The sequence below is a fragment of the Tauraco erythrolophus genome, chromosome 1, assembly GCF_009769465.1.
Source record: "Tauraco erythrolophus isolate bTauEry1 chromosome 1, bTauEry1.pri, whole genome shotgun sequence".
Lineage (NCBI taxonomy): Eukaryota > Metazoa > Chordata > Aves > Musophagiformes > Musophagidae > Tauraco > Tauraco erythrolophus.
Genome location: NC_141465.1, coordinates 16,279,883 through 16,303,993, shown reverse-complemented (window position 1 = coordinate 16,303,993; position 24,111 = coordinate 16,279,883). Strand labels below are relative to the sequence as shown.

The 24,111-nt window shown below is 44.4% G+C and overlaps 2 protein-coding genes across 2 annotated transcripts in view; both read left to right on the top strand.

The window, feature by feature from the left end:
* The window catches only part of GABRR3 (gamma-aminobutyric acid type A receptor subunit rho3), a 29,979-nt gene extending 27,563 nt beyond the window's left edge, over positions 1-2,416 (top strand). Inside the window, exons 8-9 of the mRNA XM_009988808.1 lie at positions 912-1,108; positions 2,117-2,416. Of these exons, the coding sequence (XP_009987110.1) occupies positions 912-1,108; positions 2,117-2,416 (497 nt within the window). The remainder of the gene's footprint in view (positions 1-911; positions 1,109-2,116) is intronic.
* Positions 2,417-7,422: 5,006 nt separating this feature from the next.
* RIOX2 (ribosomal oxygenase 2) lies at positions 7,423-23,774 on the top strand. Its single transcript, XM_086629913.1, has 10 exons — positions 7,423-7,447; positions 9,799-10,234; positions 11,508-11,627; positions 12,817-12,945; positions 15,933-16,036; positions 19,333-19,435; positions 20,100-20,265; positions 20,778-20,866; positions 22,106-22,216; positions 23,551-23,774. The coding sequence occupies exons 2-10, from the start codon at positions 9,803-9,805 to the stop codon at positions 23,710-23,712; spliced, it is 1,416 nt and encodes a 471-aa protein (XP_086486039.1). The 5' UTR covers positions 7,423-7,447; positions 9,799-9,802; the 3' UTR covers positions 23,713-23,774.
* Positions 23,775-24,111: the final 337 nt, after the last annotated feature.

The window sequence follows — 24,111 nt, the reverse complement described above, 5'->3', positions numbered from 1 at the left end:
CGTAAAATTGGAGAAAGGCGGAGAGACCCAGCGGAAAGGCCATGTTATCAGCCAGTGCCATGTCACAGATGTTACTGATATGTCTTCACTTTCAGCATTACATTCATTTCTTTAAAAAGCAGGCCTGAGTTGGGTGTTGGTGTTTTCTTGTTTTGGTTTGGGTTTTTTGTTGTGTTTTTTTTTTTTTTTCCTGAGATATAGCAAAATTAAATGAGATGAATAGCTGCATGTTAGAGGAGAGATTGAAAAGATGATGGTGAAATTCTGGACACACTGAAGTAAACACATGGGCGTCCCTGCCCATGACAGGGAGGTTGGATTAGATGATCTCTGAGGTCCCTTCCAGCCGATGCCATTCTATGATTGTATGATTCTTAGTTTCAATGGATATAGCATTTTGATGCTAGTGCATTTTTAGAGAGCTAAGGAGTTATGAGAGAGACATACAAGCTGATATATGTTCTCAAGAAGTACATTTTGAGAAGGGGTTGGGAGGGAAACTGGTGATTCTTTAGTGATTCTCCAGGACAAGAATGTGTGTAGTGGAGACCCTGGCTCTGGCAAGTGAGGGAAAACCACAAACCTGTTTTCACTTCTCCACAGCAGTGCCTAAAGCTGTCATAGAAATGGGTTCCTTGTGCTGCTGAATCACCAGTGTTGTGACCCCACTGTTGGAATCTGGTGTGCTGCAGCTCTAACTGCACGCACTGAGCAGAGAGATGATTTACTGATTTTGGTATTGTATGTGATAGGTCCTTCATGGTTCACTCCACTTTTCAGAGCCTGTGCAATGAAGTTAGAGGCAGTGTCAATCATATGCCCTCATAAAGCTGTGCTGTCCAAGCAATGATGATGAGCTAAACAGAACCAGCTGGCCAGTATTATGATAACCTCCCCTTTTTCTTCGGCAGGTATAACTACAGTGCTGACAATGTCAACCATCATGACAGGAGTAAGTGCCTCAATGCCTCAAGTGTCTTACATAAAGGCTGTGGATGTGTACTTATGGATCAGCTTCCTTTTTGTCTTCCTGTCTGTCATCGAATATGCAGCAGTGAACTATCTCACCACAATTGAAGAGAGAAAGCAACTCAAAAAAAGGGGCAAGGTACAATCCTCTGTGTTTTGTTGCCTTCAGAAAGCATCACAGAAGCCACAGAGTAATCCTGATACACCACTGTGATAACAGTACAGTAACCATCTCTCTGACACCACTCTGTATCTCACTTTTCTTTACCTGACTGAAGGGAGGAAATGTTATCATCCTCCCAGAGATCTTGAGGTCTGTGCTTTCTTTCCTTTTTCTTGTGGCAGAGGTTAGAGAGTACATCTCCTGATCTTCCCCCCTGCCCCCCCTCCAAGGAAGGAAACCTTCAGTCTGTTCTCAAATCCCTACTGGTAAATGTTTTTTTCCTCTCTCTGAAATATACCTCAGAATGCACTGATATAATATTACCTCCTGTTTCCTGTGAAGCAGACTCTATTTATCCTTCTCCTGTTCCACCATTTTCAACTACGAAGATGGGTTTAATGATACCTTTTTGTCCCAAGACCATACGAATGACAAGGTCATTTTCAGAAAGATGTGCCTGAAGCAGACATGTTCACAAGTTAAACATTTGCTTTCTATGAAGCACTCACTTAAAAACTTTGCTTTGTGAATATTCCCCTATATAAACTCATTTGTTGGTGTATCACAAGGGGAAAAACACAAAAAGAGTGCATATGTTGCTCAGATGGTTTGATAATCCCATCAAAAAACTACTCATGGAAATGTTTGAAGTCATTTCCCACAACTCCAGCAACGCAGACCTACAGGAGAGGCAGAGTTTGATTTTTCTGTTTCAGACGCTGGGGCACATATTGCCAGCCAGAAGCTGGCAATAATCAGTCAGACCAGCGTGTTTTATCGCACGTATCCCCTTCCTCGCTCATGTCCCGCGCAAGGCGCCGGGGCCCCACGGATAGCAATACTGTGAGGTAGCCCTATTCTCCATGCACTCTCCATAGAGGGAACAACACTGAAGAGAAAGATTCCTTTATTTTCTGTTTTATTTATATATACTTTACTAAAATGGCTCCTGCTAGACACAGAATAATTATTCTTTGTTGCCAGGCTTCAGGAATGTATATTGATGCAGTGCAAGCAATGGCTTTTGATGGCTGCTTTCACGACACGGATGTGGACATGGACCTGACTGCTTTCTCAGACCGCTGTGAAGAAAATGAGACTCGAGCACGTACAGCCAGTGTCTCCAACATGGACACAACTCGCATAAAGAGGAAGAGATCTCTGAAGGGAAACGTGGGCAGGATTATTTTACAGAACAATCATGTTATTGACACATATTCTAGGATTATATTTCCCAGTGTGTATATTGTGTTCAACTTTTTTTACTGGGGTTTGTACATATGAACAAAAACCATTACAAGCTAGACATTTTGCGTATGAGGGTAGCATCGGGCTTTAAAAATAATGCACCAGCAGAAGAGGAAAAGGTTAAAAGTTTCCGAAACTGACTTCTGCGTCACACCAAGGTTGGTTTGAATAGCAGCAAAACAGTTAATGAAAAACTCTCATGACTCTGGTGTGTTTTTCAATTGGACTGTGCAATGCTTCAACCTAATGCACACACAGTAGCGTACAAGCAGTTTGCTCACTAAAGGAGACCTTTGTCACACACCTAAACAGACAGCAGCTCCCACCTCAAATATTATCCAGTCTCTACCTACACTTTAACCATTCCTCTTTAATCAGCCTCTCTGTTCTCCACTTGTGGCCGATTTTAGTAGTAAACTGGCACCAATTATCTTCAAATAGCTCCTATCCTGATTTTGCTTGCTGCATTTCCATTTTGCTAGGCAACCTGTATGCACCTCAGGAGCCTTTATCCTCAGATGGCAGCTGGGGGAAAATGATGATGGCTTAGCAGTGGAGTAGGGACCAGCAGAAAGCAGGAAGCAAAGCTGATGGGGCTTTATGCACTGGGCATCATCACCACCTCAAGAAGAACCCTCACCCTGTCAGCTGTCCCTGACTTTCCACAGGACCATTGGGAAGGGCCTCTGTTTTGCAGGAATTTTGATCACTCGTCCTAGAGGCAGTACAGGAACAACATCCCAGACCCAATGCACTCAGTGTCTTACAGCCACCTCCCAGGTGGATGACTAGTGTCACCTGCACAAGCTTCACCCCTCATGTGACACCCACACACCTGTGCCTCATGTAGACCTGCTGCAATCACCTGCTTTCTGCGAAATGGTTCATTTCAGAAACATAGGCTTTGAGGCAGAGATTTTAGACACTCTGTCAAGACAACAACCAACCCATGTCTTCAGCAGAGTCAGGTTCTTCTGCTTTATGTTGCATCCATGAGCTTGAAGTTTTGCCCTCCCACCCTTTGGTTTTTGAGATTGAATGTTACAGTGAGGAGAAGCTACATATGGCTGCTTGTGGCATTGATCCCCAGCACAGTTCACGATACCACACCGAGACACATAGGAAATAAAAGGAAGCAGCTGTGCCAAAACAGAGCCATAGAGAGGAATCCTGTTGGTCTCAGATGAATCTGACATGGAAATAACCTTACATTCAGGCTAAGGGAGGTTCAATTAAGGATGCTCAGGGACACAGAAAAAGTATTCCTAGCTCCAGAAAAGAATCAAGATTACTTTTGCAACTTTCCCAAATAAGGAGCATTTTCCACTTATATCTCTTGGGTTTGTCTGTCATTTAATGCAGTGAGTTTAAATTTACAAAGTCGGTTCAAAACAGTAATTTGTGGTGGCAAAAAATGTCACCAAGTAAATGCTTGGTCACTGCTTGGTCAAGAATAGGAAATGGGAATAAATTTGGAAGCCTGGAAACCACTCTCTGGTTTGTTTGATTTTCCTGGGCTGATATTGTTTGCTCATAGCGTGGTGATGTCTTTCATGGTTTCAAAAAGCTGCGTATGTCAAGCTCCCAATTACAGAGCTGGAGAAGCTGGTGACACATTGTACGCTGGGTGATTGAAATCTGATAGAGTGAGTGGGTACTTTGGCAGCCAGTTCTCTGCCAAACAAATGATCAGAGCTGAGATGGCTTTGATACTCTTCCAGGAAATCCTGTCATGGAAAGCAGAACCGTACCAGGAATGACAATGCTGGGAATGCAAAGCCAAAGACACGCAGGCTTTGGCAACGGCAGCAGCACGCTAGAACTCAAGCTGAGCCAATGTGTAATATAGATGTATAAAAAAATTACCATGGCATCCTCGTTACTGCACTGCCATTATGGAGGCATCCTGCACAGATGTTCCAAATTGCCTGAGAAGATCCCTCTAATTGGTCCAGATGCGTGTTTCCTAAACTTTTCACATAAACTAACATAATACCATTGTTTTCACATAGATTTTTTTATCTGCCTTATGGGAAGAGGTGTTTGTTCTGTAGCCAACAGCGAATCCTTAACCTTCAACAGAAAAAATACTCATGTGCTTGAGAAACCAGTCCCCTCTTCTAAATTTCTTACAGGATCTGCAGCAGCAAAAGCCCCGCAGCGCAGCATGCCCCAGCCTCATGCAGGCTGTCCAGCAAACAGGCCCACACATGGAAGTGTGGAGGAAAAGAGATTCCTGCCTGCCTTCACCTTTCAGGCACATCCTATACACGTGCCTGAAAGCTGCCCATGCTTCGATGGAGGAAACAGTTACTTTGCAACTGTGAATATAACCATTGGCAAAGTGTTCTCCCCGCAGAGAGTACTACATAGCAAGTTTTATTAAGATAATACAGCAGATTGCATGTTATGATGATGAAACTTAGCTGCATACTTTTACAGCCAAGCTTATAATTTCTGTTTTCTTAATGCAGTGACAGGGATGATATCAGGATCAATTATATTTCAGAAATCTATTGCTTGTATAAACAGTAAAAAAAAAAACCCAAACAAACAGTATTTAAATACATTATTTCTTGTTTAGAGTGCGTTAAAGTGCTGACTAAAACTCACATGACCCTCTTCTGAAGCTTGTGTTATCTTCCAGAAGAGGAGGGTAATAAATACTTTTAGTCAATTTGTCTAGACAGACCAGCATGGAAGTCTTTAAAAAAAAGTATTCACAAGTATTTCCCATTCCTGTTATTTGTGGCTGGTTTTGCAGTCAGTCAAATGTATGGGTTTTACTTCCCACAGCGTTTACTAAAAGTTAAAACATCACAGCTATTATGTAAATACGTATTTGTTTGAGTATTCATCCTAGTGGTATTCAAGCAGTTATGCTGAGAGTACTTTGTGGATTTTTCAAACAGATTTAACAGCTCGTATGGCTTCTATGACCAGCTGAGGTGCAGGATGTGGCCTCCCTATTTTTAGCTCTGCTGCTACACCCATCTCTAGTAAGAAAACATCCTGTAAGTGTTAATGTAGGTGATGAAAACTCTCAAGTCTGGGGAACTACTTCATTCTTCAAAGCATTGTAACTCTCATGAAAGAAGGAGGCAGAATTTAATGCCAGTGACTTGTTTTTCAGAGAGCTACAAAATGTAAGCCTTTGAATATTCCAAATTTAATAAATTTTGCAAAGTGTCCTGAATGTTGAGTGACATTGTGATGAACTAAAAATGAGTCAGAATTAGAAAGTAGAGAATGTCTTCTTTTTCTTTGAAAGTCACAGCCCAATACAAGAAAAATGCTTTATATGGAAACTCAAATTTTACTAATTTGCACACATTTGTACAATTAGGATAACCTTAGGATTCAGTCCTGCCAAAATCTCTCTCCTGGTAACCCATCCACATGCTGATCAATCTGTATTTCATGATGAAGGGGCCACAACGTCCTGATCAGCTGGTGGTCCAGGTGGTTACGGAGCAAGGACTAAATAGGATAAGCAGTGTTTGCCTTCTTCTGTCCTCCATCCCCTTTTCCCATGTATTACATTTTGCCAGTTTCTCTGTTCAGCATGTAGGAGCTGGCTGGATGCATTCATGAACGCAGAACCCACTGGAATCACATAATGTTCGATCCAAAAGATCCAGCTAGTGCCACGGGGAAGGAGGAGTTATTACTGTGTGAGTAACAACCACACCAGAAGGAGGAACAGGACTGCAAACCCACTTTCTATAAAGGGAGGGATCTCAACCAGTATTTTAGATACGAAAGGCTCTATTATTTCACTCCTCAAGTTGTTGATAGAACACAGTCCCCTCTCTTAACTGTCATTGAAATGTCCTAGTAACTTATACCAAATACAACTTTCTACTTACATTAGCCATGCATTGTAAGGCTGCTGAGTTTTCCAAAATTCACCTTTTGCTGGCAGTTCTGCTTTGTATGCTTCAAGCTATCAGCACACAAGAACGAAACTTTAGCAAAGCCTACCTGACAATTTTTCTAATGTCTTTCAGCTAATGTAAATTACACGAATAACAGGCATCTTTAATAAAGATAACTAAAAATATTTCTAGAAGTTTTCACGTGCTCAGTGAGGATTCTAAAGATTTCTTTGAGGGAGCCTGAGGGGGTCTAGAACAAGATTTTGGTCCAGGAAAAAATGACGCAGCTAAAGCCCAGGCACTTTTGTGTGTATGAACTAAAATTTTATACAAATAATCACAAGGTTTTATGTTATATCTCCTACTTTAATCCACATAACAACTTCACTGGAGGTACTGTTGTGTAATTTCCTATTGGTTTCAAGAAAAGGAGTATTTTTCTCTCCCGCGCATACGTGCTATATAACTTGTGTAGATGGAGAAGAAATACTTCTTGCACAGATTATGTTTTCAAGTGGTGACTGCTTTAAAACTATTTAGTCTGGGAGTTAAAAAGAAAAAAAAAGGTTGACATCAAGTTCTCGCCACTAAGCGAAGTTAAACGGCATGGAACAGCGGGCACCGTCACCGGCCGATACCAGCGAACATCATTCCCGCTCAGTATCTTATCAGACGTCTCTCTCTTCACCCTCAGCGAGCCCCGGCAAAGCGCTGATCGCTGCCAACCGCGCTCCTCCACGGGCAGGCCCCGGGAGCAGCCGCAGCCACGCGCCGGGAGCGGGAGCGCGGGACGGGCTGCCGCGGCCGCGGAGCCCCGCGCGGCCCGCAGGGCCACGACGCGCCTCCCGCTGCCCGAGGGCTCCTTCCGGCGCGCCTCGCCGCTCCCGCTCGGCTTAGCGTCTGCTCTCCGGCACCCTCGGAAACAGGCGCGGGCCGTGCCAGGAGACCCTCGCTCCCGGCGGGACGAACCTCAGGCCCCTCCGCCGCCAGCGACGCGGCCGGGTGCGGCTCCCGGCGCCGCCCGGAAGCGCCTCCTCCCGTGACTCCCAGCGCGTCAGCGGCAGCCTCCCGCTCCCCCCGGACCTCCAGCTGGCCGCCCGCTTGACCCGACCCGGCCCGACCCCCCGGGGCGCCCGCGCCGCTCCCCGCCCGGCCCCGCCGCCATTTCCTGCTGCCGCCGCGCGCCGGGGTGAGTGCGCGGGGGGAGCCGAGCCCGCGGGGGCGGTGGGGAGGAGGAGCCGTCAGCGGGGCCGAGGGGGCGGCGGCGGGAGGAACGGGCTGAGCGCCGCCGCACCGCGCTCGGCGCCCTCTGGGGACGCAGGGAATGGCGTCCGTGGGTGCAGGGCGCGTTGCGGCAGCGCCGGGCCCGGCGGCCTCGCGGCTGGCCCTCCAGGGGAGCTGGAGCGGCTTAGGGCCGTCCCCGGCCCCGGGGCGCGCTTAGTCGCGGCCCCGGCAGCGGCGGAGCGCGGCCTCTGTCGCTCGCCGGGTGCCCCTCGCGGCAGCCCGGCCGTGCGTGTGAGGCTGGCGGGGGGCGAGGAGCTATGGCTGCTGCGGGCGTAGGAGCACAGTTTTTTGCGGTTTTCCCTTCTGGAAAAAGTTTTAATAGTAGCCCGGTGTGGCAGAGCAGTGAGGGCTGCGTCGCCTCAGAATCTCCGTGGCCGTCTTGCCCATTGCTTTGGATGGGACAGAGTGCCCTGCAGTTGGTGGGCCCGTTCAGAGGCCTGAGCTCACACACGGGTACATCTGGTGTGCGAGTTGAAAAATACTGACGTGAAACGTGAAGTAACTGTTCCTGCCTGAAGCAGGAACAGGTCCGTTCTTTTGCTGTGTTTTTTCTCTAGCCCTGCAGAGGAGGACTTCGGGGTATTAGTGGATGAAAAGGTGGACATGAGCCGGCAATGTGCACTGGCAGCCCAGAAAGCCAGCCGTGTCCTGGGCTGCATCCAAAGAAGCATGGCCAGCAGGTTGAGGGATGTGATTCTGCCCCTCTACTCTGCTCTCGTGAGACCCTACCTGGAATACTTTGTTGCTCTGGAGTCTGCAACACAAGAAGGATATGGAGCTGCTGGAGAGAGTCCAGAGGAGAGCCACAAAAATCATCAGAGGGCTGGAGGACCTCTCCTATAAAGATAGGCTGATAGAGTTGGGGTTGTTCAGCCTGAAGAAGAAGGAGAGGGCTCTGGGGATACCTTATTGCAGCCCTTCAGTACCTAAAGGGGGCTTATAAGAAAGACAGGGAGAGACTTTTTACCTGTAGTGACAGGACAAGGGGCAATCATTTTGAACTGAAAGAGAGTAGGTTTAGATTAGATATAAGGAATAATTGTATGGCATCAACAGAAAGGCCTAACAACGTTCCCTGTCTTCTGTAAACTTAGTTTTGCTAAACCTGGCCATTCAATATACAGTCTGGAGGCTCTGACAGAGGCTGAGATGTGGGCCACTGCGTTAATGAGCATCACTAGATGCCTGGCACTGCCATATAGTTAGCATAAAATTGTTCCCAGGACCTGAGACCTCAAACAGGTGCCCTTACTTCATGTTCCTAAGACTTGCTCCACCTGCAGGGGAGTCTGGTCTGGGTTTTTCTGTTTCTTTGGAAGCTGCTGTAACCCTCCTGCCAATTGAATCATCCTCACCCACTGACCCTGGTTGCATATTCCTTCTTCCCTCACAGCTATCTACTCTTTCACTTGGCCTATCTCTTTCCATGCCCATTTGCCGTGTTTTCTGCTCACTGTGTTCTTGCGTAGCCCTTAGTGTGTGCTGTTGTACTGATGTCAGCGTACCCTGAGTGCAGTAGCTGCCGCCTTTGTAGGTCTAAAGCTAAAGCTTTAGTCTGGTAACTGTACAGCTGTGTAGGCACTGGGTTTATGATGTGTAAGCCAGCTTGAAAAGAAAGCTTACCTTAACACGTACCACACCAGCGCCTGTGGTTAACTGGTTGTGTTCTGCACTTGAAATGCCGCATATCCTCTTCCATCGTCCACTGGCTGGAAAGTCATTGGGAAGTCTTCATTGTGCGTTTTTTTTCCCAATGTTAATGCATTTCAAGGAAGTGTAACGGGGTATGAGTTTCTCATCCCGTCCCCTCTCTCCACCTTGCTCTGCATGTTACCATTAAATCTCTTAAAGCTGAGTTAACTTTTTAATAATTTGCAGCTCTTGCTGCAGAAAACCACAGTCTACCACAGGTTCTTTGGGTGGGCGGACTCCTGCATTTGTAAAGATCTGTTGTGTGGCTGTTGGGTTTCAGTGCACGTTTTTAATATAAACTCAGCTGTAGGATTTGAGCTTCTGTGAACAACAGCTTCCAGTAGAGCCCTCTGGAGGTTGCTGAGATTTGAGAGAGGACTGGAGGCCTGCTATGGGCTTTCCTTTTTCTGCTGCTTGGAACAAATGGCGAGCACCTGAAAGCAGAGTTGTTCCCAGCATATGCTGATATCCCACTCAATAAGGCAAAAGGAGCTGCTCTGGGTCTGTGAGCTCTTGAGGTTGTGTTACTGTTTGACTGTTTTGGTTCTCTCTCCTCTTGAACAGGAACATGCCCAAGAAAGGAGGAAAGCATGCTGAAATGGGAAAAGAAATGCAGGCGCAGTGTAAACGAGCAAAGGTGGAAGCAGCTTGTTCTCCGACTGTCATGAGTTTTGAGAACCCAGACAGCCTCTTTGGAAGCTTGATCTCTCCCGTCAAACAGGAGGTGTTTTTCAGAGAGTATTGGGAGCAAAAGCCGCTTCTTGTTCAGAGAAATGATCCCCTGGTGGCTGCTTACTACCAGTCCCTGTTCCAGTTGTCAGATTTGAAGGAACTTTGCAGCCAGGGTCTATGCTATGGGCGAGATATAAATATCTGCAGATGTGTAAATGGAAAAAAGAAAGTTTTAAATAAAGAAGGCAAAGTGAATTACATGCAGCTGAAGAAGGATTTTGACCAGAAAAAGGCAACGATACAGTTTCATCAGCCTCAGAGATTTAAGGTTGGATCGTTTCATTGAATACAATTAATGCCTGCTTTAAAATGTGGTATACTTTGCTTGAGTCACACTAGGCACAGCTTCATCTCTGTGCCCAGTAAATTCAAGGGAAGTAGCGGACATCAATGATCTGCTTAAAAAATTTACTTTGTCACATAAATGCACTAAATAGGTGATTGTGCATTTGTGTCTGCTGAAATTATCCCTTCTGCCCCACTGTTTCCTTGCGCAAACAGGGGCTCTTTTACTGCTTTCCTTCAGTGAATGGCAAGGTGTAAACCCATGTAAAATATTTCCAGGACACTGCACTGTTCTTGCCAATGGATTGGCTTTGAATTGCACCCTGGAAGTGTAGCACCCCATGTTAGCCGAGTGTCCTCTCTGTCTTGTTCTTTTTGATGCCTTTGCAATCTTTGCGTGTGTGAATGAAGCAGTGGTATCTGCACAGTTGTGTAAAGGACTTGGATACTTGTAGGTACTTGGATTTAGGTAGTCTTTCTTTTATCCCGTGGTGTCAACACAATTTAGTTGTGAAGCGTTCCATAAGGACCCAAATATGCAGCTGAGTCCCGAATTTGTGTCGCTGGCTGATCTTGGTGTGAGTGTAGCTGTAATGGCCAGTGGCAGGGTCATCTGCGGGTGAGGTTGAAATGTTGCATGGCCTATGCTGAAATCGAGAGCTTAGGCTGAACCTACGTAAATGCTGATTGAAATTGAGCTTGTGCAGGTCAGGTAGTTGGTATCTTCTGATATGAGAGTCATCCCTTCGGTGTGTTGTCTGTCACATGTCAGATGAGGATGAGTAAAGTTGTTCTCGAATATGCCCGAACGATTGGAGTCACTGGAAGAAGGTCTCTAGCCTTTGTATGCTCTCTTTTATGCTAGCCCATGTAATGTAAGTCCTACATGTGTTTATTTTCTGAAGATGTTTTTCTGTTGGTGGGATAATGGGTGGTTTATTTTCCTCTGTCTAGCCTTGTTTGTCAAATTTTGCAACCTAAATTTGGTACAGGGAAGAGAACAGACGTCAACACTATGTTGGGGCACCAGACTTCTTGGCTTACCGATTACCTTCATGGCAAATTTCCTTTGTGTCTAGAGTGCTTGCTTTCAGCAGAAACACTCACACAGAGCATCTGCCTTCCCAGCCTCTGTCTCCCTGTGGGATGTGATCATTGTCTAGGAAAACCTCCCAAGCGATGGGGAGGCTGTGGGCTGGGCAGCAGCCTGGCTTGGCCGAGCTCTTCAGTAGTAACAGCATCATTTATTTTTAAAGGAGGAGCTGTGGAAGATTCAGGAGAAGCTGGAGTGCTACTTCGGGTCTCTGGTTGGGTCGAATGTTTACATTACTCCCCAGGGGTCGCAGGGCCTTCCTCCTCACTACGATGATGTTGAGGTAGGACAGCACAACCTGTCTGTGAAACTGTGCGTGGGCTTTTAGTGGATACCTGTATGTGCGCTTTCCTCCTGTCTCTCATAAAATAACTTACAGAAAAATGTTTTTTTCCACTGGAAACTTATGTTAATTGGTTGCAAGTATTTCTTTATAGTAATTTCTTTTCTATAATTTTACTGAAAAAGTACTAATAGTAATATTTAATGGTAATATCACATAAACTGTATTTTCCAGACCTGATATTTCCATTAGATGAAAAGAGAATTTGTTTTCCCAGCTGCAGAAGCTTTCTAGCACCTTTTTTCATTTTCATTTCATTCATACACCAAAGAATCTAGGGGTCCTTTTTGCCTTACTAAGAACTTGCTCCTCCTTCAGCTGGACAGTGAAAGCAGACTGGTTGTGCTGGTTCCCATACATTGGTCCTGTGGTTTGTACAAAGTTACTGGTATGATGAAGGCCTGTGGTCCAAATGCATTTTAAATTAGCTTCATTCAAGCAGATGCTGCATTAAAAAAAAAGTTGGGCTATCCCACTTAAACTAAACCAAAAAATCCTGTCACATGTGTTTTTTGCTTTTTATTATTTTCATTTCCATTAAATACATCTCAAGTTTCATTTTCCTTGTGCTTGTTGTTCAGCAGCCCCACAACCTGCATGTTCTGACATATGTCAGCTCCCAGCATCCCTTAGATGTTTCCAATGCTCTGTTTGTTGGTGAATGGTGATAAGACCTCTCTCACCTGATATTTTGAATGTCTGTGTGGCAGATGTGACTTTTCAGTTAGTTGTCTAGCACTTACTTCAGAGACTGGAGAGAAACAAGGATTTCCAAATGCCTACCTTAGGATAAACCAGATGGCACTTCACAACTCTTCTCTCTCTTGTCTCTAAGTAGAGCCTAAAGAAATAGTTCAAATGTAAATTTCTGCATTATAGACATCTAAAGAGTAATGTGAGAGGAATCCTATTTGCCATGCTGTGGACTAGCTGAGAGCAGGGAAGGTGAAATCTGTTTCTTCTGTTGTCAGAAAAGCAACCTATGTTGCTTCTGTTGGCTTTCTGTTCCTGATTTCTGGCAGGTTACACAGACTTTCCAAGTAAGAAGATGACTTAAAGTTTCTGATGAGTTGGATGTTTAAGGGGCAGCAAGGCTTCCTCATGCATTTGGGTTTATGGTCTTTTGCAGGTGTTTATCCTTCAGCTAGAAGGAGAGAAACATTGGCGACTCTATAAACCAACGGTGCATTTAGCTCGGGAATATAATGTTGAATCAGAAGACAGGATTGGGAATCCCACACATGAATTCATATTGAAGGTATTAAAATGGAATTGCTTTCTGTGGTCTGGGCTATGGTTGCCAGAAAAGTTGTCATGTTTAAAATGGTCCGTTTCTTGAAGACAGTATTCTGAGTTACGAACATAACGACAGTTACGAAATTGAGGGGAGGGTTGGAACACAAAACACTGTAAGCACAAGAGATGTGGGTGATTGACAGTTGTCTAACCTATCCTTTTTCAAAGGTATACTTTGCTTTAGTATTTAAATAATTGACCAAGAAACCAATTATTTCTGGAAATTCTCCAATATTCTCCAAGTTGGGTACCCTGACTCCTGGATCATGTTGGTAGAGTTGCCTGCAGAAAAAACATTGAGTTTATATATGGTTATGAAACATTTTTATGCTTTTACATGCTGTCTGTAATCAATCATGCTAATCCTTCTATGCACTGAGACTTACTGCTCTAACGAAGGTTGTCACTGTTCTGGTGAATTAAACTTAAATATTTATCCTTGGCTGATAAACAGAAGCCTGAACTAAATCCCATGCTAACTTGCTGTATTAATTGTGTGTTTGGTTTATTTTTCCCCAAACCTGAAAATCAAGTGTTCAGCTGTCTTTTGTTATTGGGAATAAAAAGAGCATTCCATGAAGATTAAAGAATGCAGTCCCATTCAGTGCAGGGGCCTGGGACTTGTCCCATTCTGTTTTATGTGCTTGTGCTTTCCAAGCGTGTTACTTATCCAGCAGGCAGTGCTGCTCTGTGTTGGGAGCCTCATTAGTTTCTGTGCCTTTTGACATGTCACGGGGCCTCCCTCTGCAAGATCTCTGCTCTTCCCAGTGTTCAGACCTGGCTTTGGGTTTAGGTAGTTCAGGAATAGCATGACACATTGGATATGATACTGACATCACTAGTTGTGTGGTTTGACAGATGGTAATATTCCATTGTCATGATGTATTGGGTGATGCAAAGTCTAGTAAATTACGGTTCCCTTTTTAATTTCTGGAATATTTTGGGCTGGACTCCGATGCCTTTGGTTTATATGGAATAATGATGTATTTTACCGACCATTTTACTGACATTAGTGGAGTGAAAATACTGTTCTCTGAAAAGGGCTTAAAAATGATTGAAGTTTTTAATTTATTTTTCTTCTGTTTGATGTTCTTCACTTCCCATGACCCGTTTCTTCCAGGTGGCCGCAGTCAGATTTTGATTGTCCTGAGCTGTCTCTGACAAGGGTGCTGTCAGATGACTCTTATTTCCTCCCTGAACAACTTTCTAGAATATTTCCTTTCTCATTTTTGCATTTCTGTCTGCAGTCTGCCGTCCTTGGGTAGTTCAGAACAAATGAACCACTTAGAGACTATATTAGTGGTGGTCTCCCTTCCCACAGAAAACCAGTAGCTGACTGAGAGCAAAGGCACACTGGTTTGTGTATAAGGTCCCAAGCTGCAGTGTTGTCTTGGTGACACTGCGACAGGCTGTGGCCATGGCTGGTGTGTTACTGATGCCAAGCACAGAGCTTATTTGGTAGCTGGCCATCTAGCCGCCGCCTTGGGTGATTTTTCCATTTAATTTGCTGGTACTTCTCCCTTGTCTGCCCCTCCCTCCTCCAATTCAGAAGTAAGAAGGCAGCAAAGTGATCAGATCCATGTTGTCTCTTGTCAAGCGCTCTGTCCTGCCCCAATCTGGGTGTTGCCACCTGGAGGCTGTGAAGATTCTGGTTATTTTAATTGAAGAGCGTTGTGCTTGCTGGCTGTGTGAGTGATGTTGATGAGACTACCTGGCAGATAAGATGAATAAGACTTGGACTTCACAGCCAAGACTGCTTTGAGAAATCATGATCCCCGACTTCTTAGTGGTAGGCATGGGGTGCTACAGCATGAAATAATTTCTTTTGCAGACTAGTTTGTCATTGCTCTGGTAGGTGTTCAGGGCTCTTACCCTTCCCCTGTGCGACCCTCCCTCCAGTTTGTTTTCTTGCTGGGGATGTGGAACACAGCAAATGAAGAGAAGTCAGAATACCCGTGGTTAGTGTAGTCCCCACTAGAGGCTTGCTTCAGAACAAGTAAATCGTACGTAGCTGATCTATGATGCTCTACAGCTTGTTATAAATGAATGAAGAGACTTGATCTTGCCAAGTCCTGTGAAGCCTCATAATCTAAAGAGACCTTTCAATTCAGTGAAAAATCAAGTAGTAGTCACTTGAAATACATCTCTGTTAGACAGTTTGGTAGGCTTTTAGAAGTAGGTGATGTGACCAAATTTAAGGAATGGTAAAATTAAAATAGAATGAAATTTCATCACTGTTGCTTTATGAATTTTCTCTTTGATTTACTGTCCAACTATATAGGTGTTTATAGGAGAAGCCATAAGTAAACTGATTTTTCCTTCTTGGAGGCAATTTCATGTGCTTTGCACTTCTCTCTTATCTTGACTTTCTTAATCTAAATTTTTATCAGTGTGGAGATTTAATTTAGATAGGTGAGAAGAAAGATAGGGTGGAGTAAGGTTGTACTTGTTTTTTAAGTGTTTTAACTGAAAATTTCAGACAACAGTATTGTAACAGATTACCATCTTTATAGAATATTCGGCTTTTCTTGTGGAATACTGGCCTTTCTTTTGATGTGATCTGACCAAATTCACATTGCACTGCTTCTCTGCAAACCTGCTGTATTGTCAGCAGGTTCATCTCAGCTGCTTCTTGGTCCTCTTTGTGCAGCTGAGTTGGAGTGTGCATGTTCTATAATGTTAAAAGCTTGCTTCGTGCTTTCGGACAGGTGTATAGTAAATATTGACAGTATGTTGGAAAGTTTAAGGTATCGGACTTCTGGCTTAGGGTGCTTTATGTTATTAAAGTGTACAGTGGAGTGTATAAAGTGTACAATTTCTCTCTATTTTGTGATTTTAAAAAAGATATGTTGTCAATCTGTCTGCTCAGAGAGTATTTTCTCTGTTTTCACTACAATAAAGTTTGACCAGGTGCCCTAAATATATCAATTCTCTTTCATTTTCTTGCAGCCAGGTGACTTACTGTACTTCCCAAGAGGGACTATTCACCAAGCTGACACTCCACTTGGGATCTCCTATTCTACACACGTGACCATCAGTACCTACCAAAACAAGTAATTATTATTTACTTTTTTTTTTTCAGTATGGCTTTTCAGAACATGGATTTCCTCTGCCAGGTGATGTGTGTGAATAGTACAGACCTGAAACCAATGTTTCAAAGAAGTGATGTCCTCTTTCTTAAAAAAACTAACCACTTTTTAATGAGCTCTGCTTACCTCTTTTCTGTGTTCATTCTATTTAGCCCTCGTGTGGTTTGTTTTTGTGTGAGTAATACAGGGACAGGGCATGTCACCTTCTCTCCAGGTATGCGGGGACATGGAATATATGTAGGTACCCCACTGTTATATGTGTGCTCTGCTGTTAGTAACCAGATCTAAGCTAGTGTTCAGGTAGCAGTAATTGAAGGTTTGGGGGAAGGAGGGGAGCGAGACCCTTGTCTGAAGCAGCCTCTTCACCAGGTTTTTGTGCAGCAAGCTTGACTGCTTTTTAATTGGTTATTTTATTATTTACCTGGTGTAGACTTTAATGTGGAAGATAATGTTCCAACTGCAAGCTCACTGTTGTGTTTAAGAATCTCTCCCCAGTGGCTGAAGTTATTGTTCATTTCATAACCCAGATAAAGAGTCACGAGTTACTTCTTTCATCATGTTTCTCCTTCATTTGGTAGTCACCCACACCTACTCCGACAGACTCGCTGCAAATTCGTCCTTCGCAAATATTTTCTACTTATCTATGTTTTTCATCTCCTACCCTGTGCGTGCAACCAGGTTTCCTTTGAAACACATCTGATCCTGTGCCTGCTGAAACATTGTCATCACACAGGGAAATGCTGCTGCCGCCTAATGAGCCTCTCAGATGCTGGGTTTGGAGTCACTGGCCTGCATTAGGAATTGGGAAGGACTTTTGTTAGCCACAAAACAGGGCAGAACCAGTTTGGGCATACGATTACAATCTAGATGATTGTAAGATGAATCTCTAACCACCAGCTGTACCCTTCTGGAAGCCCAGAATGTCAGTACTGCTGGTAACTCTTCATGTGGCCAGTCCTCCAAGTTGGAGAAAGGGTTAAGATGAAGCCACTCAAAGGTGTGAGTCTTCATAAAAATTGGGGTCAGCTGATTTTAATTTACACTCATATAAATTAATCACTTTTAATCGGAAGGCAAAAAGAAAAAAAAAGCTATTTTCTGTAAGCATTGACTGCTGTTGTAAAGAGTATTTGACTTTATTTATTATGCAGGAGGCAATATTAGTGCTGAGCTGCTTTGGCAGGTTTGATGTCACGTTCAGGGTGATCAGCAGTGAGTGGCTTCCAAAGAGGTATCTGGCTTCTTCCTTCTTCCTCCTTTTTTGTCCTAGTGCTTCCTTGTGTTGACCTGGCGCTTCTCTCACCCCTGGTTTAGTGAACTGAACAGACAGAAGAGTGATAGTAGAATAAGTGGGTGTTGGGCTTGTTGGTGGAGTGATGTTTTACAGAACTGTGTGCAGGACTCCTCCTGAATACACAGAACAGGGCTTGTCCAGCTCCATCCATGAGGAGTTATTGGTCAAGCAGTGCCGGGAGACAAGAATTCAGTTCCTTGTAACAGGGTTGCTGGAGACCTGACAAGCTTATGTGGAGTCACTGTAGTTTCTCTGTGATGGTGTAAGCCAGATGCCAGTTCAAGTGAGTTACCTGAGAAGTGGTGCTGTCGGGGAGCATGTTCCCTGGGCGTTTGTGTTGGAATGAGAAGAGGAAAAAGAAAAAGCTTGAGGAGTGCTGTTCTTCTAAGGATAAAAAATGGAATCATCATCCATTAAAGTTATTGGTGATGAAGTGTAAGTGCCTGCCTCTGCACCTGCTTTCAGCAAGCATAGGTAAAATAAGCAGCAGTCCTGATACAGGCTGGTATTTTGGTTTGGTCTGGAAACATTTCCTTGGAAGATTGAAGAGAACTCCTTGAAAATAGCTGTCCTTATTATGGAGGATGTTTGGAGTCCTTGTGACTGCTCTGGAAGTGGCACATGCAGAAGGAGCTGGAAGGGGACGAAGTGCTGGTGGCACTCTCAAGGATTTTAGGCACCAAGACAAAAGGGACTCCACTGTGTGCTGGAGGACGGTTCCTCTGGGCCAGATCCCAGCAGGCAGAGAAGCGCGCGTGTGTGTGAGTTCAGTATAAGCAGGGCAGTTTGGAAAGGCAATGAGTAGCTGAAGACAGTTGCTGGCAGATGGAGAAGGGAAGCAGTAAGAAGTTGTAAGATATCTAATTCTATTTATTGACCAGAGTCCTTCCCTCCCAGTGTGTAGCGAATAGTGGAACACTTGAGTGGATAAAAAAAAGAGAGTAAATGAGACTGTAGCAAGTAATACCTTTTTTTTTAAAAAAAACCTAGTGTCTAGAGAACAGTGCTGAAAATAGGGAGTGCTGAGGGAGAGCAAGAGCAGAGAGTGAAGTGTATGTTGGAGGACAGGCCCTGCTTTGCTGCCTGCCCTTAGTTGGCTGGGAGTCTGCTGGCAGCCTCGGATGCTGGGCGCTTGCCCTGGTTATTTGCCCATTGAACCAGCCTCTGAGGATGTGGTAGGGAGAGGTCACACGTGGACAGGTCAGCACTTTTGTGTGAGCAGCACGCCTGTTCCTGATGAGATTGACTCAAGCTAGGCAAGCAAGGTGCAGGCACTAGTCCTCCTTCCCCTCCTCTGGTTTCTTCTTACAATTGGGGAACAGAAGCAAAGAGATCAAAGGCCAATTTAAAAAAAAACACGTAGGCTAAGAATGGGGATTCAGCACAAACAAGACACTGACAAGATTTCTGTTAGGTGTCTTTAAAATCCCTGTAGAGAGATGTTGGGGTCTTGTTCCTGGGGTCATAATTAATTTTGTAGCAAAGCTAAAAACTGATGCCGTGTTGGATTTGCTAACCCTGGGTACATTTCCTCCTTCAATCCAGGTGTCTCACAAGCATGTTAAGTGATACAACCCCACACACCTCATTGCATGCAGTGAGGCCGTTAGGTGCGTGCCGTTGGATAATAATGGCCTCGATAGGAATTTCCTCATTCGCTGAGATCACCTTTAAACCGAATCCACTGGTAAATGGCCAGCACCTGAAGCAGAACAAACTGGACCCTTCTCAAGCCAGTTCCTTCCCTCTGTAGGAGTGCCACTGACCTGAAGCTAGTGAGGACATGTAGGCAGTTGAGATGAGAGTGCATGGGACTACAGAGTGATAATGGAAGAAGGGCCAAAGGCACAAAGCAATTTTGGGATTGGTGCACTATGTTTCCAGCCCTTTACATCAGTTAAGATGTCTATTTAATTTCAGTGCAACTATTCTAGTAATATATTTTTTTTTTCTTCCTGTCCTTCAGCTCTTGGGGAGATTTCTTACTGGATGCAATTCCTGGCCTCGTGTTTGATACAGCAAAAGAAGATGTGGTGCTGCGGACAAGCATACCAAGGCAACTGCTTATGGTAAGTAAGTGGGACTAAGGGAGTAATAGTGCATCCAGCTGAAACTTCAGCACTAAGGCAAGCATGTATCTTCTTGATCTACTCTGAAAGCTCAGTGCAGTCTCTTCTCTAGTGGCACAACCACTTCTTTTGAAAACTTCAGGATGACTGTTACGAGGTTTGTTCCAGGTGAAGCATTGCCTAGTTCATAGCACTGACTTTCTTTCATGTGTCCTTTTATGGCTTGTTTTCTTCTAAAAGTAATGATGTTGTTTGCTTTGGAGCTGTCAGACAGGCATAGTTCCTGTCAGGCCAACCTTTTGAATCTTTAAAAGTTAGCAAAGCTGTAAATTGTTCTGTGACCTGTTTGTAGTAGCCCAGTTGTGCTGCTGGTCAGCTTAACAGCACACAGAAAGAACAAGTCTCTCTTTCAATTACACTTGCAAGTCCTTTAGCATTGCAGGTAGCCCCAGAGCAAGGGAAAGTGAGCATCAGCTTTGGTGTGTGAACAGCTGGTGGGGAACATGTAAAAGAAACAAAGTTTGTTGTTTTGGGAGTGAATGTTACCCTTTGCAAAGATAAAAGAGGAATGTCCAGATTTTCTCTGCATTACTGCACCTCTCTCTCTTTCGGCTAGTCTGTTTAGCTTGAGTTCATGTGAGAGCAACTCTGTGTGAATGTTTAGCAGGTGGATGTAGCTGACTCGACAAAAAAACTGAGTAGCCTTTTGAGGCAGCTTGCAGACCGTCTGGAAAACACTAGAGAACTGAGATCATCTGACATGAAGAAGGATTTCATTATGAACCGGTTGCCACCTTGCTTGGGACGTGACTCTGATCCTTTGACTCCAGGTAGATACCAAAACTGGCCGATGTGATGGTGGAGCTGTTGCTGACTCTGCCTCTTACGGCTTTGGTATTTTATGGTAGGCAAAGGTTACAGTCTAGCATCAGCTTCGTGTTGTGCTAGGCTGTACGCGTGCATTTGCACACCTCTGCTGCTTAATTCCTTGTGTCTAGCAGGAGAAATGACACGTCTCTCTTGGTGAATTAAACGTTGTCCTAGAGTGAAATTGGCAGCTTTAATAAACTACTGCGTACTGGGAATGTAAACTGGTAGAATTTGCCCTTATGCTCTAGCATGCTGTTACTGCTATTTGTAGACTGTAAAGGTGAGAGAGTAAAAACCCCTCTCTCCTCTCCCTGCCTCCCCTTCCCCTCCCCCGAGTTTGAGAACATGTGGGTGTTGAAACATGGGTTAACAAAAAATATAGCCACAGAAGAGCGGGTAGCGCACGGAGGGCTCAGTTTGCACCGTTCAACTGTTTTCCTTCCTTTCTAATGGAGGATTTATTTTTTCTTAGGTGGGAAATTGCCAAAAATAGATAGCAAAATCAGACTGCAGTTTCGAGATCATGCTGTCATTACGGTGGAACCGGATCAAGAGAATTCTGTAAGTGCAATGAAGCCACCCTCACATGCTTGGGGTGGGAGCGCGAGGTGTTGCTCTGTGGTACTGGTCTGGAAGGGCCACGCAGTTACACTTGGTTGGATGCTGCATCCCGTGAGGGTTCGGTAGGAGAGCAGGGGGTTGCTGTCGAGCAGCAATGCAGCACAGCCTTGCCTTCTGGAGAAGGGCTACAGAACTAAATTTAGTCTGTGATTCTGCATGGCTGGAGCATGGCTTTTATCTGAGGTTAGATGGGATAGATCAGTACAGCTGATGAATGGCCTCTATAGCTCTTCAGAATGGATTTTTATTTTATTCTTTGTATGTAAGAGCATGAATAAGTTATAAAAATAAGTGCCCTGAAGAGACGAGGATTCTCTTGGTTGCAGCTGCTGCTGACTGTGGTTGCATTTAGTCTTCCGCGTTGTCTTTGTACCCAAGCAGGTGCCAGCGGCACTACTGTTGTTCCACAGAATAGATGCTGGCATCTTGGATTATGTTGTGTTCAGACTACTTACCTATGAATGTTTATTAGTATGACGTTGTAGAAGTGCTTTTTGTTGTCTTAAAAAAAAGGGGGGGGGGGTGGGATGGGACAGACTATCTTGTACAATTTTTTTAGCATGAGTAAAATGTTTCCCTCTAAGAAAAACATACTGTAACTTTGATTTTTCTCCTCCATTTTGTTTGTGTTCATATTGTTGTGAGACCGTGTAGGTTTTGGAAACTTTTTTTTTGCCACCTTGCCTTCTGATGTCATACAGATAAGTCCTGAATGACAGCACACATGCAAGACACATGCCCACAAATTTGGCATGAGACCTGCCCAGAGCTCTGAATTTGTTTGCACACCTTTCACCAAGGAATGATAACAAGAATATGTTTTTTTAAGAGACAGATCAGTATCAGAATGGAAATTTATTGATGCACACTCCTTTGTGAAGCCCTTCTAGGAGGTTCCCCTTAGACGGCATGTTTTCTGTACAGCATTGGTCCTGTGAGTCTAGTAGAGGCAGTATGAGGCAGGAGATTGTAGGTTGTAAATAAATTTTCAATGATGCTTTGGAGACTGCCTTACTGCTGTACTAAATGGCTGTTGGATCATTTGGTTAGGAAGGTGAATTGCTTTCAGTGATGTAATAGTGGACTCCAGAATTAAGGAGCTAACATCATTGTCACTTGAGTGAGATGAATTTGAGGGTGTGGATCATATGTAACCGTTTTCTTCCTGCTGTCTTTTAGGATGAAATTCGCAGAGAAATGGTTTATGTATATCATTCTTTAAAGAACAGGAGAGAAACCCACATGATGGGGTCGGAAGATGATGCTACTAGTGAGGAAGGCACATCACAGGTTTGTTCCCACAAACATGCAACACAGCCTACGGTGCCATGTTGGGTTTTGCTGCATCGGACAAGCTTGACCGAGATGGTAGTGGGGACCTGGGCTCTGCTGTGTTCCTCAGCACCCAAAGCATTTCTGCCCATCCCCCAAGCACCCAGCGAGCCGAGGCGGCCACACAGGGGCAGTTAATAGTTGACCCAAGTAATGTCATCATCTCATGCTTAATTAAATGTGTGAGATGTTAACAGGATTTCTTGCACATGCCTCATGGCCTGGCCAGCAAAGCTGCTGGAGTGGCTAGAAGTGTCTCTTACTGCTGCATCCTTTACTAAGGCAACCGGATCTGCCAGCACGCGCTCACGAGAAGCAGGGATCACTGCACCGCGTGTGCCGTGTTTGTGCCATATTGAACCCTACTAGGTTCCGTATCCACTGGAACATACCGCAAGACAAGGGTGTTCATTTTAGGGGTGTGGAGTGGGTCAGCACTGGGAGTAAAGCATCAACTCTCCAAGTGAAACGTAAGGAGGAAACTTTTTATGTTGTCAATAAGGCTGCAGATGGTTCAGCGCCATTCTTACTGAACACGTTCAGTTGCTTTTGCTCAAGCCATGAGTACTCCTGAAGGATGGCTGTGAGCTTTGGAACGTTTTGTTCTACTTTATGGTAGTAGGAAGCGTTCGCTCAGGTCTGTGACCTGAACCGCTTGAATACAGCTCTGCACAAATACCGTAGAGGCAAAGCAGAACACAGACTGGTCTTGTCTCAGCACTTGCAGCAAGGCTCTTTGCCTGGCAGTTACTTATTACTTACCTTCTAAATTAAATCTTACTGGTCCTTGAGAGTATAGAGAACACAGGTAGCTGTGGTCATACACTGGCACCTGTACAGTATGTGCAAATCCCACAATATAACTTCTTGCCCTTCAGGTAATGGAGGTCCACTGTGATTCTGTCAAACTACATCCAAAGACTGCATGTGCCAGACAGAAAGAAACCTATATTTTTCTAAAATGGGAAGGGTTAGGCAAGTGTATAAATTTAAAGTTATTTAATTCTTCAGTGTGGAAGCCATGTGATGAAGTCACACACCTTAAGCCTTCCTACCTCATAAGGTGTGCTAGAACACGTAAGAAATTTCAGCTATTAGTCTGTTAAGAAAGTCGGCAGGATGATACTGCATCTTTTGCAGGATGCTCTCAGTGCGTGGTGTGTGTGGAAAAGTGTGGTGCAGGAACGACGGGAGCACACGCTTGCTGATCAGTACCTATAGCCTAACACGCTGTTGTGTAATAAGGGACACTGCACTTAGCTGAAGGATTTTTTTATTTTTTTTCCCCCCAGGAGACTCATGGACTGCGGTTTCCGTTGTCATACCTGGATGCACTGAAGCAGATTTGGAGTAGCAGCACTGTTAATGTTAAAGAGCTTAACCTTATCTCAGATGAAGAGAAAGAAAACCTTGCCCTGTCACTATGGACTGAATGTCTAATTGAAGTGATTTGATGCTTTTGTGAATTAGCTGCTCCTGGAAGTAGTATTTCTGGCCATTAAGAATCAAGATCTTGAAGGAACAGCTTATTAAATTACTTTTTTATCCATCCAGCCTTTGGTTTGTATTGCTGTCTAACAAAGCATTGCAATATATATATATATACACTTTGCAACTTTCTGGTGCCAAATGTTACTTTTTTTTTTCCTTAGCTTTGGGAAAATGGGCAGCAGGGAAAAAAAGGTAAGCTGCTTGTTGTCCAAGGAGCCACAGCTCCATGTCTGTGGATGGATGAAGTCACTCATAGTATAACAGCAGTGCTGTGGTATCCTCTTTCCTCTGGCTCTATGTCTTGATGTGGAGGACAGCTAAAGGTATACATGGAGCAGGCTGCAGGACTTTGGGCAAAAAAC

Excerpts from the sequence above, each read along its gene's own strand:
- RIOX2 (XM_086629913.1), top strand. The coding sequence starts at position 9,803 with ATGCCCAAGAAAGGAGGAAAGCATGCTGAAATGGGAAAAGAAATGCAG. Across the intron at positions 10,235-11,507 it reads ATCAGCCTCAGAGATTTAAG|GAGGAGCTGTGGAAGATTCA; the intron begins GTTGGATCGTTT and ends TTATTTTTAAAG. Across the intron at positions 19,436-20,099 it reads TACCAAGGCAACTGCTTATG|CAGGTGGATGTAGCTGACTC; the intron begins GTAAGTAAGTGG and ends GTGAATGTTTAG.